We start from the raw sequence: 17,809 nt of genomic DNA, 5'->3' as shown, positions 1-17,809 counted from the left end.
CGCAACATGCTGACTGGCCTCAGGACAATGGTTTGTCCTTCCTAGGCTACTTCCTACCTTGTCACTCCAGTCTGTGATCTGTGCATCTTCGGGTTCTCTGGGTTCTTCGGTCGGTGAAACTCCCTGTAGCTCGGACCTCCCTGGGGTGTCCACGGGTAGCTGGGCATCCGTGTTGGTCTCGGCACCTCTGGCTTCCACGGTCTGGGGCTCCAATGGTTCCTGGGCAGGAGCCAGCACGGAGTGTCCTTCCTCTCCAGCGGTCAGCCCAGGCTGAGCCAGGCTGCTCCCTCTTATCCTGCTGCTACACCTGAAGCATGCCTGGTAGGGACATGGGGACATGGCTTCCTCTACCCACAGTGAGGAGTTAACCCTTCCCCATCCACTGTGGGGTGAGTTCACCCCATCAGACACCCATTAGCCTAGTTTCCAAGCACAAAGTTGCTAATGTGTACATCTGGGCAATTCATTTGAGGGTTAATAAATTTCTACATACATAGCTGAATAGTCAAGGATGCCAGTTTAATTTATTACAAAGTAACCGGTTGTATCCTCCACTGGTGTAAATCTGTATGGCTCTGTTGAAGTCAGTAGAGCTATGTTGATGTGCACATCTGCGAGTTTGTATGAAGTTTTCTTTTCGGTATCAGGTTTGCATCATTGCGGTTGCTTAATGGAAGAAGAAAACATATTTTTGCATTGTTTACCACTTGGACAGCAGCAGTTTTGTGCCATCTAGTGGGTAATTGATAGAATATACCAGATGTATATTCAAAACAGAATACATATTTATTTATTATCACAGGGCCACTTAGCTCCTCATCACTTTGTTCCTTAGCGAAAGTGACTGAATAGCTAATGTAAATCCTTAATTATTTGCCCTTTTGAAAAGTCTGGCAGTTATACCAACATATTTACTGAAGCTGGGGGCAGAATTTTAACATGCGCACACACTCACACTCACTCTGTGGCAGAGTGCAATCCTCCTTTTTGTGGAACTGCAGGTGTGCCATCCTCAGTTCCCTTTTAGTTCCCCTCATCACTTGTTTGCATCCTGAAATAGTTAAAGTAATAGCCCCCTTCCTGGGGTCCAATTTATTAAATCCATATAAAAATAGCCTTCTCTGGCACTCCAGGTCCAAACCCTTCACCCACTAAGAGATTCCACAGCCCTCTTTTGTGGGGCTGTATGCTGCTTCCCCCAGTGAAGGAATTCCACCTTGGTTCTGTGCTATAAGTCAAGCCAACTTTCCCAACAAACCAGTAACCAAGTTCCAGCCCTGTTTCACAGAGCTCCTTTTCTCTTCCCTGGAGTCAACTAACAGCTAAACACCTTAAATGCTGGCAGAACTTGAGAGAATCCATGGATATGACCCATCAGAGCAAAAAAGTGTGGTCGACCATATGTAGACTCCCCAGCAATACAAAGACAGGTGGACATTTCAACATCTCGGCTGATCAGATTGCCAATCAAATGCTACTCAATGGGAAGGTTAAGTGGATCACTACCAATTGGTCAGCACTTTGGCAAAAATCCCTCGGTACCTCAAGCAATCTAGGTCTTACAGCACCTTTCTCCATGGAGAAATTGGACACTGGCATCAGTGGCCTGAAAACAGGCCTAGATGAAAACAGGGAAATCAAAGGCCTAGATGACTTTTCAAAGTGAGCAGATCAAAAATTTCAGCCCTCCAACACATGGAAGTAGCTCCTGAGTGTGTTCAATATCTGTCTCATCCAGCTCAAGATACCGAAAATTTGGCAACAAGCTGAGATAGTGGCCCTTATGAAGCCTGATCCAAAAAACTTTTGCCCTAACTCATTCATGTGTGATATTTTAAAATTATTTGAGTGACTACTCCAATTATTGAACTTCTTCTTATCAACAAACAGGCTGGTTTTCACCTGGGCTGGTCATCCACTGGACAGCTTCTGAACTTCCCAAAAATGTATCAAAGATGGATATGAAAGGAGACTGATTGCAGGAGCAGTGTTTTTCTCTCAGCTGCCTATGATACAGTCAATCATGGTGGGCTCCTTCATAAGGCACTCATGGTAATGTAGACCCCGCACTTCACAAAACTTTTGTTTCAAATGGAGAACTAGATAATACAGACCAGACTGGAGAACAGAAAATCCTCTGTGAACTTTGGTTTCAAACAGAACTGATGGTGATGACAGAAGAACAGCCTCCCTCAAGGTAGTGTCTTAGCACCTACATTATTCAATATCTATACAATGACCAGCCAAGCTACCCTGGCACTAGGTACTTTATTTATGCAAATGATCTGTCCAGCAACACACAACACAAGGAGGTTGGCACATTAGAGAGTACTCTGGTGAATGCACTTAACGCCCTAGGCAAGTACTATGCAGCCAACCAAACGCACGCAAACACAGATAAAATGCTAGTCAGTGCACTCCATCTCAAAAACTGAGAGGCCAAATGTGAACTCAACATCAGTTAGCTTGGGATGAAATTTACTCATTCCATAAATCCCATATAGTTTAGTGTTATTCTCGACCACACACTCTTCTTTAGAGCCTTTGCTGAGACACCTAAAGCCGAGGTTAGGATATGACATAACATTCTCAGCAAGCTGGTTACATCAAAGTGGGGTGTAGATCCATCCACTCTGTGATCAACCGCACTGGCTACTCCTTTGCTGAATACACCTGTGCAGTGAGGGCACAATCTCCTCACTCCAAGAAGGTAGACCAAGTGCTTAACACCACCTGCTGCTATCTTATAGGATGCCTTAAGCCTATCCACATCAATGGCTTCTAGATCCTTAGATATTGCTTCTCCTGATATATGCCAGGAAGTTGCTAGTCAAGTCAATCATGCAAGGCAATGCACAGATCCACTATGTGATATAATACCAATGCTGAGTTGGCTGAAGTCATGACAAAGTTTTCTTATCACCTTTAAACCTCTAATATTGTCACCCAAACAGACTAGGGTTCAGTTATGGCAAAAAGGAGAAGAGAATGCACAGGCTACAGAGTCATTCTGGCTCCCATCAGTTGAGCACCAACACCCAGTGCCAATCAGCCCTGGACTATATGGAACACCTCAATCGAGTCCACATTGGAATTGACCAGTCTAGAGACGTGACGATCAAGTGGGGCTACATCGCTGGCCCTATTGCCTGTGATTATGGCAGAGTTCCTCAAAGTGTGAAGCATCTGCCTGTGATGCCAGCTACTTTAGCGCAATTGCTCTTCTAGTGAATTGGTGAAGTGCATCGATCCAGAAATCGCATGTGCCTGATGTGATGGGAAGCAGTATGAAGACATGACCAAAAAAAAAAAAGAAAAGAAAAGAAACTAACAGCTGAATTTTATCCTGTTTAGGAGTTAGCTCCCTGCTTAATACAGGGCGCCATCCCCCTGCTTGGTCTGCTGCTCTCTTAAACACCTATTCCCTTAAAGGGGCTATGTCACGGAACAGGGTTGGCTGGCCCTGAGCCCCACTACTCCTTAAAGGCAAAGAATCACCCTGTTCAGTTACAACCAACAAACTATGTTTAAAGCACATTACTAAGGTTGCAAAGTCAAGCTCTCAAAACATTTCAGTGGGAGTTGGATGCCTAAATACCTTGGAGATTTGGGCCTCTATGGCAGTGGCAGGGATATAATCTAGTTCTCCAGGGAAGCAGTCAGCTGCCATAGTCATGAGACCATCTCCTCTCTTCCTGCAACCCCCACCTCACTCACTGCACATCTTTCAACCCAGGCCTCCCAGTGTGTGCAATAGGTACATGCCTTCCCACCTCTGTAACAAACAAGGCAGGGGTCCAACAGACAACAGCCTCCTTCACTATAAAACCCTGATTCATCCTCAGGGCAGGTCCATCCTCTGCACTGAATAAGCCAGGGGTCCTGTGGAAAGCATAGTATATGATCACGTAACTGAAGACTGCATCACAATGCGTACGCACAAGGTTGTCTCCCCTGAGTCAGCCTTTTTTCCCATCTGCATTTGAAGCAGATGGCTTCTTTCTTCAGGCTGCCTGGGCATCAGCAGAAAGAGCTGTTGAGAGCCCAGGAGAGACAGGCTCCCTGATGTCAATTCTGGTGCAGAGCCTGGAGCAGCCATTACAGGGACAGTGCTCCAATCTCCTCATCCCATAGCCCTGGGCTGCAGCATGCTCACTTGCTTTGTGGGGATGGCACATATGCAGTCTAGTCAACAATAGGAGTTGTGGAAGGCTCCAGCATGTTCTCCCGCATGGAATCTTTGGAAATTTTAGCTGATTTCCTAAGCATCTACTGAGCCTGTGTGAACTGCTACTTTTCAAAGGCTTATTACTTGGCCAAATCTGTATAGATTTTCACAGGGATGGCAAAAGGCATAAAGGCCACCCCCTCGTAAATTTCAAGTCCATGATCCAAAGCATGGGGGCATTAGAGCTTCTCAAAAAAAAACAATCACCAGAATTTTTTAACACAGACAAATCATTATATTTTTCGGTAGCCTCATTCTCAGAAGCGCTGAATCATTTTGCTGAAATATTCCCCCCCAAATCAGCCTGAGGCGGGTACTCAGCATGGGAAATTTCAGCCCAAATGGTTAGATTTTGGCAAAGTTATAAGCAACTGAAAAAAAGAGAGTCTTATAATAGGAAGTGGTGAGCAACTGAAGAAGAGATCTGTGTAGCTCGAAAGCTGGTCTCTTTCCCCAACAGAAGCTGGTCCAATAAAAGATATTCCCTCGCCTGGCTTGTCACTTCAATAATACACATTCTCAAGAGGGGAAAAGGCAGTAAGGTTGAGACTGCCTATCGTAATTTAAGGATTAAAATAATATATAAGACTGTTGAGATTTAAAAAAATAAATGAAGCAAACAAAACCTCCATCATTAGAAAGCCCGGAAATTCAAGAGTTAAGATCAAACTTAAAGAAACCCAAACTTTTGGAAGTGTAGGAATGCACAAAGGTCACCCAAATAACCTTATATCTGTGCCTATAAATAGAGCTGGCTGACCCTGCCTCTTGAGCTGCAATACAGAGATCAGCATGCAGAGGTCTTCTGTGTGCATAGACCCAGGGGCACAATTTGGCCCAAAGTTTTAGTTACAAATTTGGTATCTGTTGAGGTCAGTGCTATTCCTCATACTAACAACCTTTTATGGCCATCTGCATTGATAGCTAGAGCTTACTACTCCAAGACTGTTACCCTTCCTGGGAAAATGTTTGACTAAATTCTTGCTTTGTCTTTGTGGTTTTAAAAAAAATGAAGATCATGTGAAATGGATCCCAACAGGCACTGAAATTCAGCTCAGCTCATGGAGGTGAGTGTGGTTGGGAGGAGTGAATTAATACTTTGGCTACCGCTATTGTTTAAGATGACCTGATATCAGAGAGACAAGGTGGATGACATATTTTTTATTGGACCAACTTCTGTTGGAAAGAGAGACAAGCTTTCTGGTCCAATAAAAGATATTACCCACCCTCCTTCTCTCTACTATCTGGAACCAACGTAGCTACAACACCACCACTACGTACAAAGGAAATGTTAAAGAATTTGCTTTGAGCCTCACCCCTCTTTTTTTTTTCTTCATTTTATAATGTATCCAGAAGGTTGAAAGTTTTTATTTTTTGAAGCACCAGAATGATCAAGTCTTGTTTTCCCTAGTTTTGCTGAAGGACTTTTGGGAGCCTGCTCATCCCCCATGTGAAGGGATGGCCAATCTTTAACAAAAATACCCTTTCTCCTAAGTGTTTATTAGACATTAGGCAAAATAGATGTTCATAATAATACATAGCGCTTATCTAGCGCTTTTCATCAGTAGATCTCAAAGTGCTTTACAAAGGAGGTCCCCATTTTATAGGTGGGGAAACTGAGGCGCAGAGCAGGGCAGTGACTTGCCCAAAGTCACCCAGCAGGCCAGTAGCAGAACTGGTAACAAAGCCCAGCTAGCCTGAGTCCCAGTCCATAATCAAATAAATAAATAAAAAAACTACAACACTCCCCCCCCCGCCAAATTTTATAGTCTGAAAAAGTCTCCACTTTGCAATTACTCTGCTGACAGTTTCTTATGAATTTATAATCCCACTAACTTCTCTAGTTACCCATGGAGCTCCAGGTAGATGTGATGTGAACTAAGATCTCTAGTTACCCACAGAGCTCTAGATAGATGTGATCAGAATTTCTAATGTAAAAAATAAGCAAGGGAAAAAAGGCTTTAAAAAGACTAAAACCAACCAACCAAATCTATTTCAAGCCACCTTTATATATCCCAAAAGGAGCAAAAAATGTACACCCTCCAAATTTCTCCCCACCCCCCTTCCCTGCATAGGTTGTCTTATAGCTAGACAGTTTTCTGAACTGAAGTGAACAGAACATAGTGCATCAGTGTACATAGGAAAAATTATCTTCATCGTGCAAAAAGTAACATGAATATCTTCCACTGGGCAGTTGTACGTACACAAGAAAGAGACCTAGACACACTTAAAAAAATAAAACTGAGAATTTAAGAAAAACTGTGGAATAAAATAATAAATTGCAGAATCCATGACTTTTCATGCACTTGATTTTCTGGTGTTCCTGCCCATTCCTACTCAAATGGCTTAGAAAAAACAAATATAGATATAAGCTTTCAAACAAACACTGAGATTTAGTTAAAAAAACAGAACCAGGTTCAGGGTTATACACCAGTAATCTGAAAGTAAATAATATTTTGTTTATTAAATCCCAGTAGCTGATGGCATAGAGCAGAAAAATCTTAATTTGATGGTGAACAGAACTTTTGTTAACCTTTGTTGTAGTCTAGTTTGTTGTTTCTTAGCACTCATTTATGTAATGTGAAAGCATTCAGATCTTCAGACTTGACAATCATAGAATATCAGGGTTGGAAGGGACCTCAGGAGGTCATCTAGTTCCAACCCCCTTCTCAAAGCAGGACCAATTCCCAACTAAATCATCCCAGCCAGGGCTTTGTCAAGCCTGACCTTAAAAACCTCTAAGGAAGGAGATTCCACCACCTCCCTAGGTAACCCATTCCAGTGCTTCACCACCCTCCTAGTGAACAAGTTTTTCCTAATATCCAACCTAAACCTCCCCCCACTGCAACTTGAGACCATTACTCCTTGTTCTGTCATCTGCTACCACTGAGAACAGTCTAGATCCATCCTCTTTGGAACCCCCTTTCAGGTAGGTGAAAGCAGCTATCAGATTCCCCCTCATTCTTCTCTTCTGCAGACTAAACAATCCCAGTTCCCTCAGCCTCTCCTCATAAGTCATGTGCTCCAGCCCCCTAATCATTTTTGTTGCCCTCCTCTGGACTCTTTTCAATTTTTCCACATCCTTCTTGTAGTGTGGGGCCCAAAACTGGATACAGTACTCCAGATGAGGCCTCACCAATGCTGAATAGAGGGGAATGATCAAGTCCCTCGATCTGCTGGCAATGCCCCTACTTATACAGCCCAAAATGCCATTAGCCTTCTTGGCAACAAGGGCACACTGTTGACTCATATCCAGCTTCTCGTCCACTGCAACCCCTAGGTCCTTTTCTGCAGAACTGCTTCCTAGCCATTTGGTCCTTAGTCTGTAACAGTGAATGGGATTCGTCCGTCTTAAGTGCAGGACTCTGCACTTGTCCTTGTTGAACCTCATCAGGTTTCTTTTGGCCCAATCATCTTATTTGTCTAGGTCCCTCTGTATTCTTTCCCTACCCTCCAGCATATCTACCACTCCTCACAGTTTAGTGTCATCTGCAAACTTGCTGAGAGTGCAGTCCACGCCATCCTCCAGATCATTAATGAAGATATTGAACAAAACCGGCCCCAGGACCGACCCTTGGGGCACTCCGCTTGAAACCGGCTGCCAACTAGACATGGAGCCGTTGATCACTATCTGTTGAGCCCAACGATTTAGCCAGCTTTCTATCCACCTTATAGTCCATTCATCCAGCCCATACCTCTTTAACTTGCTGGCAAGAATACTGTGGGAGACCGTATCAAAAGCTTTGCTAAAGTGAAGGAATAACATGTCCACTGCTTTCCCCTCATCCACAGACCCAGTTATCTCCTCATAGAAGGCAATTATGTTAGTCAGGCATGACTTGCCCTTGGTGAATCCATGCTGACTGTTCCTGATCACTTTCCTCTCCTCTAAGTGCTTCAGAATTGATTCCTTAGGACCTGCTCCATGATTTTTCCAGGGACTGAGGTGAGGCTGACTGGCCTGTACCTCCCCAGATCCTCCTCCTTCCCTTTTTTAAAGATGGGCACTACATTAGCTTTTTTCCAGTCATCCAGGACCACCCCCGATCGCCATGAGTTTTCAAAGATAATGGCCAATGGCTCTGCAATCACATCCACCAACTCCTTTAGCACGCTCGGACGCAGCGCATCCGGCCCCATGGACTTGTGCTCGTCCAGTTTTTCTAAATAGTCCCGAACCACTTCTTTCTCCACAGAGGGCTGGTCAGCTCCTCCCCATACTGTGCTGCCCAGTGCAGCAGTCTGGGAGCTGACCTTGTCTGTGAAGACAGAGGCAAAAAAAGCATTGAGCACATTAGCTTTTTCCACATCCTCTGTCACTAGGTTGCCTCCCTCATTCAGTAAGGGGCCCACACTTTCCTTGACTTTCTTCTTTTTGCTAACATACCTGAAGAAACCCTTCTTGTTACTCTTAACTCCAAGTGTGATTTGGCCTTCCTGATTTCACTCCTGGATGCCTGAGCAATATTTTTATACTCCTCCCTGGTCATTTGTCCAATCTTCCACTTCTTGTAAGCTTATATAATATGCCATATTCTATGAAAAATAGGTAAACAATTTAACATGTATTTCTAAAAAAAAAATTGGATGAGTCTTGGCAGAAATTTTATTTCATAGACGATCGGGCCAAAAAAGAGGAACCACTGTGATAATCTAGTGCAGCGGTTCTCAAACGTCATTGCACCGCAACACCCCTTCTGACAACCAAAATTATTCCATAACCCCAGGCTCGGGGACGGAAGCTTGAGCCTCGCTGCCCCGGGTTGGGGAAGGAGACAAAAGCTGAAGCCCAAGGGTTTCAGCCCCAGTTATGGGGCCTGTAACCTGAGCCCTGCTGCCCAGGGCTGAAGCCCTCGGGCTTCGGCTTCAGCCCTGGGCGGTCGGGCATGGGCTTTGGCTTCGGCCCCAGGGCCCAGTGAGTCTAACGCCAGTCCTGGCGACCCCATTAAAATGGGGCTGCGACCCACTTTGGGACCCACAGTTTGAGAACTGCTGATCTAGTGTGATTTCCTGCATATGTCATGCCATAGAATTTCACCCTGCATCAATTTATGGTTGAACTAGAGCATCGTTCAGACAGGGTTGAATAGATGGGCCTAAACCACATCATTAGAGCCACACCCCCCACCCCAAACTAAATGACGTGCAGATCCCATATCCAGTGGTAATGGTCACATCAGGTTATTTGTCAATTTTTATTTTACAATTCTGTGGGTCAGTTGACATATACCAGTGGGCTAATTTCTAATCAGTCATTGAACATTTTTAGAATATCACCGATACATGTCCATTGCTATATTCTTTTTTTAGGCTACACAACCTACTTCTATTTATGGTATCCTGACTCTTATCAAGATTCTGTATCTGATGTATAAGAAAGGAAAGGAAAGGCAAGCAGCTGGAGTAAAACAGAAAGCCAAAAGCAAATCAGAAAATAAACTCTGATAAAAGCTCTCCTAGCAGAAGACAGTAAAAATCTAAACCAACACCACATTAAGCAAAAAAAAAATCAATATTTTATTGACTAGAAAACAGAGTTATATACTTGTTGTTAGTTATTATCCACATAGATTTTATACTATTGCAGTTTGGCACTGGCCTATTTTCATATAGTGTACTTTTCTTTTTGTCTTCTTAATGTAATTATCACTTTCAATTAAATAAGGAATGAGATCTTAATGCAACTGAGGTCAAAGAAAAGACTCCGATTAACGGCAATAGACTTTGGATCAGCTCCTAAAAGGACACATGTGCTCCTGAAGTTAATATGAGTAAGATGTGCTTTAAAACACATCAGGAGTGTGGTAAATGGTACAAAACCTGCCCTCGAGTATTTCATTGCACCATTCTCAATGGCTCAGTATAATGATAGTTTAATGACATGAAAGCGTGGAACAAAGGGAAGGAACATTTGTAACACTAATCTACTTGGCCTTTAATATAGACACTTTTACTTTAAAAGCTCAGCAAGCAGATTAAATCCTCTCAAAGTGACATAAATGAGATATAGGAACAAAACTACATTGTTCTGTTGGCCTATCGATTGTAATGAAAATATTATTAAAAACCATTGCTATAATGCTGGTAAATGTACATGGCTCTTAACAAAATGAGTAAGTCATGCTCCTTGTTCTAAAGCATTGACAGTCTTAATATAGACAAGGCAAACACATAAGATATTAGATCACAGTTTAAAGTGAGAGCAAGGAGAAACTATTCATGATGAGACAGATGGATGAATTTCTGGAAAATGGGTTTTCAGGAGAAGAGAGAGGTGGCTTGGCAGACAGGAAGGTGACTCTCAAGCCATGTTTACACTAGGAAAAGAGGTGTATGTTTAGTATGTACTAAAATCCTAGTGTAGACAAGGTGTAACCCACTCACGTACTGAGTGTGGTGTTCTGTCCCATCTAGTGGTACCAAGACCACTTAAAGAGAGAGATAAAATTAGGCAGCTCTACAGCCTTAGCTAAGGGCCATGTGGCTTTTAGCTCATGCGATAGAGGCTCATGCAATAAGCTCCAGAAGCCCCAGGTTTGATCCTGTCCACCAATGACCAGGGTCTGACGGCATTAAAAAGGCAGTTGCAGTTTTAAGACATGTTAGCGTTAAACTATACATTAGCGCTCTGATTGGGGGAGCTCATTGATTCCGATGGCAGATTAAAGTGTAGTTTTATTTATTTATATCCTGAAAAGATGACTTAGCAAAAAAAAAGTTTAACTAAAACTAGCTAATTTTGGTAAAGGGGCTGTAGTTCAGCTCTGCAAATCACTAGTCTTGGAACAGATTTTTGTTTGTTTGTTTAAGAAGGGATATAAGCCTTGATGCTTCAGAGCATAAACCGACCACTCAGTGCTGGCAGGACCAGATTTAGGGGCAGGTGACTGCCTGGGGTGCCCAGCGTTGGGGGTTGTTTTTGTTGTTAGCAACAATAGGGAAAATAGAATGTTTGAAGTAAAATGTTTCAGATATTTCGTATGTGGATTCGCTAACCTTCTAGACTGGGGTTGGCAACCTCCAGCACGCGGCTTGTCAGGGTAAGCACCCTGGCGGGCTGGGCCAGTTTGTTTACCTGCCTCGTCCTCAGGTTCGGCCGATCGCGGCACTTTGCCTGGGGTGCCATTTGGTCTAGGGCATGCCCTGGTGGTAGGTATTAGTAAGAAACTACCAGGATGGGCAACATACACTATAATTGTGCACTCTGGATTTTCTTGCATCTTCATCTGGAGCAGCTGGTGCTGGCCACTGTTGGAGATGGGATACTGGATTAGATGGGCCCATTGATCTGATACAGTCTGGCAATTCCTCTTTTCCTTAATCATAATGCATGAAAAAAATGTAAAGAAATCTTTCCCCCCCGCCCATGTTATTCAACTTATATGTAGTTCTTAGTAATGTGTCCTAATAGAGAAACAGAAATTTGTTGCTATGAGCGACTATGAAGTGTAAGTAATGAAAATGTCATTTACAGACACTTTTTCCAAAAACCATCTACGAATATGCACCTGAAACTTTGGACACACAATTAATTGCTTGGCTAAGCCCCACATTTTTGCAAACTGCTTAGTTAGCATTCATTATACTGAGAATCAGAAAATTGGAAAAAGTGAGTGGGTCATTGATTAAGCATAGAGCTGTGCAAAGGAATTCTGACTTACAACTTGGAGCAAAGATGATACAGCTTTTTAATTGCCCTATAGTGTATTCAGTGGTGTAAATTATGGAGGAAATGGTCTTCTGTCCCCTCACCTGACCCTCCTGGCCATGGAGTGAACTCTTGACTCTCTCTGCTGGTGGGCATCTATTTCTCCTACTCCTTTCTGTCTTACAAGGCAGAGAAGTAGCACCCCCTCTGGAGTGGTAGAAGTCTTTCCTTTCTGTACAACAACCCCCTACCTTCTGCACATAGCGAAATGACTGCTTTGCTGGCAGCCTTCTTTGTCTGCCCAGCAGCCTTGAGGTACAGAGAGAAGGGGGGACATTGTTCAGATTAAATATTGTGGCCCAGCGGGGAATGCACCACCTCTTTCCACCTGAGTGTCTGCATCAGTAGAGTACTGGTATAAGTTTTCTTCAAGGAGGTCATCTATTATGTCTTCCAAATACAGATTTTTCATAGTCGTTCTTGGATTATATAATATAAAATTCTAAAGCTCCCAACAGCAGAGTGCACTGTTTTACAAGGACAAACATACTGTATTTCCATTAAAATATATAGAGAAATTTCTTTGGAAATGTTTTCTTAACCAGAACTGTGTAAAAATCTTTTTACAAGATATAAGGCATGCATGTAGCAGCTGAGCACTGTGATAGAATTGAACTGCTGGTGGAAAGCAACTTGAATGACTAAATAACTCTTATGGCCTTTAAATGAATTTCTGACTGCAGGGTAAGGAAATACTTGGTTACAGCATGCGAGAATAACGTCTCTCTCTCTAACTATGCAGCCGAACCACATTCGCGACAGAGGATGTCATCTTGCTGGGTGAGGAATCCTTGTCCCACCAGCGAAATGGAACATTTTACACAATTAAAGCAGTCACTGTGCCACTGGCGCTCTTCAAATGAGATAAATTTGGCACCTCCAAGAGCTGAAAAAGAAATTAGAAAAAAGGGAATTCAATATATTTTAGAAGAGATCAGAAATAGATTGTTTTTGAATAGAGCATGTTGTCTTCGTTCACACTAAAATCTACTGGCATCCTACAGTTTGAAATAGCCTGTAGAAATAGATATGCCCAACATATGCATAATAGGAACTAAAAATTAGAGATGGGGAAAACGTTTGCAACAAAGCCCCAAACTGTGAGACACCTGTTTTCATATCCCATTACGGTCTCTAAACATGGACCTGGCTCATCAAAACATCCACTAACCCTGCACCCAGTTTCCAGCAAACTGCCATAGAAATCAGAGGCAACATGTACAGGAGGCATGCAGGGTTTAGTGCCTGGGCCCAGTGGCCAAACGTGCCGGGGGGAGGTGCAGTGGGAGAAGGACAGAGCCTCCCACCCTCCTCAGGTAATGTGGGCCGGGAGAGTGCAGTGGCCCCGGGCTTGGTGCAGGTCAAGGGAGAAGACATGTGGGGGTGTTCATGTGTCCTCCCCTTTAGATTGTGCCCCCCAGTATGGGGAGGCATGAGTCATCTATGATAGAAATCATGGGTAATGTGTGGGTTGTGTGGTTCCAGTGCAAAACCAAGTTTAATTCAGACATTTCAATTAAGTATCTCTGAGATTTAGGGATTTTCATAGTCCAGGACTCAAACTGAAAGTCACTAGATTTGACCTATGTGAAACACAAGCTCCCAGAAAAAGACTACCCTCGGGTATACTGGTGAATTGTGGAACTCTATAGGTTAACATGTTAATTAAGATTTTTTCTGTCTCAGAGATTCCTGAATCTGTTCCTGTCCCCCACCTTGTAATCTTATCACAGCAGACTGAATTTCCCCTCACTTGATTTACTTATATGAGGATCAGACATCCGTCATTAGCTGACTCCATTACACTTCATCATTGGGCTAGAGGAATAATAGATTCACTACTAATAGTCTCAACTAATGGTCTCAGAATAGTCAGTGTGTTAAATCATTTATAATTCAATGTCAGGTTAAGCACACAGGGCTAAATCATGATACAACTTTTCCATGAGTGGCAAGATCTCTTACTTTGATAAATGTGCCTTAGCTGCACAGAACAGTTAAATCTAATTAACCTACAATTGTACTAGTTTTATGTCTAAAAAAAACCTAATTACTAAAATAATGTATATGTTTGTGTGCCTACTAGAGGTAGGATACTATTAAGTGTCTCTTCATGTATCCTTAGGGACCTGAGGCACTCAACTTCACTTTGCAGCTTTTTCCACTCCAAGAATGTACAAGACATTTATATAAACCACAAGAGAAGCTCTTTTAGTACATAAAAATAATGTAATGCTTAGCTTGTACTGAATGACACGTGATTTACATGTTCCAACAAGGTATCTTGCATGTAATATGGAGGGGAGCTAGATTCTGTCTTCATTTACATCTGTGGCACTCCGTTTAGAAGTAATGAGGTTTAAATGGATGGGGTTGCATTTACTTAGCTAAGAACAGAATTTGGTTCATGGAGCTCACTTTCATATGGCTGTGAGCCTACAGACTAGACTGTCCCTTCAATGGGGTAAGTTTTATAACAAAGAGCTTTATAGAGAGAATCAAATAGATTTTGTTTCTTCCTTTTGAGTGCACTGGAGGATAAATACAGGAGGGCCCCTTTTGTGTCACAAGACACCATGGGACAGCTCTGCAGCTGATGTATATTGCCCTGGCTTCACTGAAATCGTCTTCCCATCACTGAAGTCAATGGAGCTATGACAATTTACACCAGCTGAGGATCTGCCCTAGTGTGTATATATGTAGGTACTTATATGGCCACTTCAGTACCTTACAAACATGAATGAATTTATCCTCACAACAAACCCTGTGAGGTGAGGGTTATTACTAACCTAATTTTGCAAATGGGCAGTTGAGGCCTAGAGAGAAGAAGTGGCTTACCCAATATCACACAGGAAGCCTGTCAGAACCAGGAACAGAATCAAAATCTTCCATGTCTCCCCAGTGCTTTAACCACAAGACCATCCTTTCCTCCCTATTTAGAAGAGGAGTAAGAAAAATGATAATCTCTACTGGTATGTCTACACTGCAAAGAACAACATGTGGCACTGAGTCTCAGAGCTCAGGTCAATTGACTTGGCTTGTGGGGCTCAAGCTGGAGGGTTAAAAATAGCAGTGTAGATGTACCCTTAGAGATTATCAGTTTCCTTACTCCTCCACTAGATAGGGAGGAAAGGATGGTCTGTGTAAATCCACCATTTACTGTAGTTGAAATGTTCAAGTGACCAGTAGCCCATGCTACAGAGGAAGGCAAAAAGCCCTCAGGGTCTTGCCTGAGCATTTCGGCAATAGCCACCAGCCAGGCACCTAGGAAAGAACTCTCTAGTAACTCAAAGCCTTCTCAATGTAGTGACCCATCACTGACCATTGGGGATATTTATTACTAGCAGTTTCTGATCAGCTATGTATCATTGTAGGCAGTCTCCTCATACTATCCCCTCCATAAGCTTATCAAGCTCAGTCTTGAGGCTGGTTAGGTTTTTTGCCCCCACTGCCACCCTTGGAAGGCTGTTCCAGAACTTCACTCCTCTGGTGGTTAGAAACCCTCATCTAATTTCAAGCCTAAACTTGCTGATGGCCAGTTTATGTCCAGGTGTTCTTGTGTCAACATTGGTGCTTAACTTAAATAAATCCTCTTTCTCCCTGGTATTTAGCCCTCTGATATATGTAGAGAGAGCAATCATATCTCCAGTCAGCCTTCTTTTGGTTAGGCTAAACAAGACAAGCTCCTTGTGTCTCCTCTCATACGGTGGGTTTTCCATTTCTCTGATTATCCTAGTAGCCCTTTTCTGCTCCTGCATCAGTTTGAATTTATCATTCTTAAACATGGAAGATCAGAATAGTACACAGTATTCTAAATGAGATCTCACCAGTGCCTTGTCTAATGGTACTAACACTTCCCTGCCTCTACTGGAAATATCTCGCCCGATGCATCCGAGGATCGCATTAGTTTTTTTTCATGTCCGCATCACACTGATGGCTCAGTCATCCCATGATCAACCAGTACACCAAGGTCTTTCTCCTCCTCTGTCGCTTCCAACTGAGAAGTCCCCAGCTTATAGCAAAAATTCTTGTTGTTAGTCGTTAAGTGCAGTTTGCACTATTAAATATCATCCAATTTCTATTACTCCAGTTTTCAAGGTCATCCACATCTTCTTGTATGATAGTCCAGTCCTCCTCCATATTGGCAATATCTCCCAACTTTGCGTCATCCACAAATTTTATTAGCACACTCCCATTTAAGATTGGTCCTAGATGGATCCCTGAGGAACACCACTAGTTTCCTCCCTCCAACCTGACAGTTCAGCTTTCAGTATGACCCACTGTAGTCTCCCCTTTAACCTGTTCCTTATCCAGTTTTCAGTTGGTTTAATCCTCATCTTGTCCAATTTAACTAATAATTTCCCATGTGGCACTGTATCGAATGCCTTACTGAAATCCTTGTAGAATAAATCTACTGCATGTCCTTTGTCTAAAAAATCAGCTATCAGTGGGTATCTCTACTCTGCAATGTAAGCCCGGGGTTTGAACTCAGGCTCAAGCCTAAACTCCCTTCTGTCCACACACAAATCACACTAAATCAGGGTTTAGACCCAGGATCCCGACCCAGGACCTCATGGGGGCAGAGGGCCTGAGTCAAGCTGGGACCCAGGGTTCACACCCTACTACTTTGCAGGGTAGCCCTGCTGGATTTGTGTTCTGTGAGTCCACCAAAAGTATTCCACAATCCCACAGGCCAAATTTCTTTGTCCTCTAAACAGTAAATTTTGGTGGACAGTCAAGTTTTCATACACTGCACCATGAATAGAGCAGCCATATTTTGGAAGAGCGCTAGGAAGTCTGGGATATGGTGGTTGGGCTCAGGCCCGTATGATGCCATGTAGAAACTGGAGCCCCAGATTGGGACTCAGGGTTTAACAATTCCTAATCTAGGTTAACCTCAAACCCTAGGTTAACAAACCGAGGGGCTCATAACACAAGTTCTACTAACAGTGTAGTCACACCGAAGAAGTGTTTTTTAAGCAAACTGATCATTAAAATTCACAATAAGTGCAATTATTTAATTACAAGTGGAATATTTTATGTTAGTTAATAGATATCTGACCTGAGACAGCACTGATAACGTTTTAGTGGCTGGTCTACTTTAAACGGTTAGACTCACCAGTAATGGGTTTGTAGCAGGCTGCACACTTCTTTGCATAAAGCTTTCTGAAGCAGTCTAGGCAGTATGGATGGTCATCTTTGGAAATAAACTTCTGCCCAGACAGCTGCTTCTTACATCCAGCACACAGGAAGCATTCTTTGTGCCATGGCTGGTCGTGGTATGTCACTCCACCAGTAGTTATCATCTGATGCAGCAACAAAAAGCAAATAAACAAAGGAATGAAAGCATGAACAACAATCTATAGCAATCAGCTGCAACACCAAAATGCGTCATTATTTCCAAAATTCAGATAACATTTGAGCTCTAGTCTAAACTAGGAATTCCCAAGGTATGTGGTATTTTTAAATAAATCCTCTTATTTCTTTTCTCTCTGCCATATATAGAGAGTCTCAATTGTTTTCAGTTTGGTTTTTAATCTTGACTGGGCCGGATTGATATGAACATGCAGCTGCATAAGTTATTCATGTTGGTTCCATGGCAGGTACTCATATGGGCTCCAATTGCAGTAGTATCTGTGCACCTCTCCATTTCTAGTGCATTTATTATCACAACACCGTGTGAGGTAGGAGAGAGCTGTCATCCCCATTTTACACAGACACTAAGTGACTTTGTCCAAGGCTACACAAGAAATCTGTGAAACAGTGGCAATAGAATCCAGGTTTTCCAACTCCCAGGCTAGTACCATGACCACTGGACCATCCCTTTTCTATTTAGAGTATAAACTCTTCGGGGCAGGGAATATCTCCAAAGC

General features: G+C 42.9%; 1 protein-coding gene across 6 annotated transcripts in view; it reads right to left on the bottom strand.

The window, feature by feature from the left end:
* Positions 1-498: 498 nt before the first annotated feature.
* Positions 499-17,809, bottom strand: part of FHL5 (four and a half LIM domains 5) — a 55,550-nt gene continuing 38,239 nt past the window's right edge. For 5 of the 6 annotated variants that reach the window (XM_065588218.1, XM_065588219.1, XM_008164868.4 and 2 more), the window contains 2 exons: positions 17,056-17,242; positions 499-12,822 (listed from right to left, as the gene is read on the bottom strand). In XM_065588218.1, coding sequence (XP_065444290.1) covers positions 12,671-12,822; positions 17,056-17,242 — 339 coding nt within the window. In that variant the 3' untranslated portion in view covers positions 499-12,670. The other variant, XM_065588221.1, reaches the window with a different exon arrangement.

Source organism: Chrysemys picta, chromosome 3 (assembly GCF_011386835.1).
Source record: "Chrysemys picta bellii isolate R12L10 chromosome 3, ASM1138683v2, whole genome shotgun sequence".
NCBI lineage: Eukaryota > Metazoa > Chordata > Testudines > Emydidae > Chrysemys > Chrysemys picta.
Note: the sequence above shows the minus strand (reverse complement) of the source record. Positions and strands in the feature narration are given on the sequence as shown.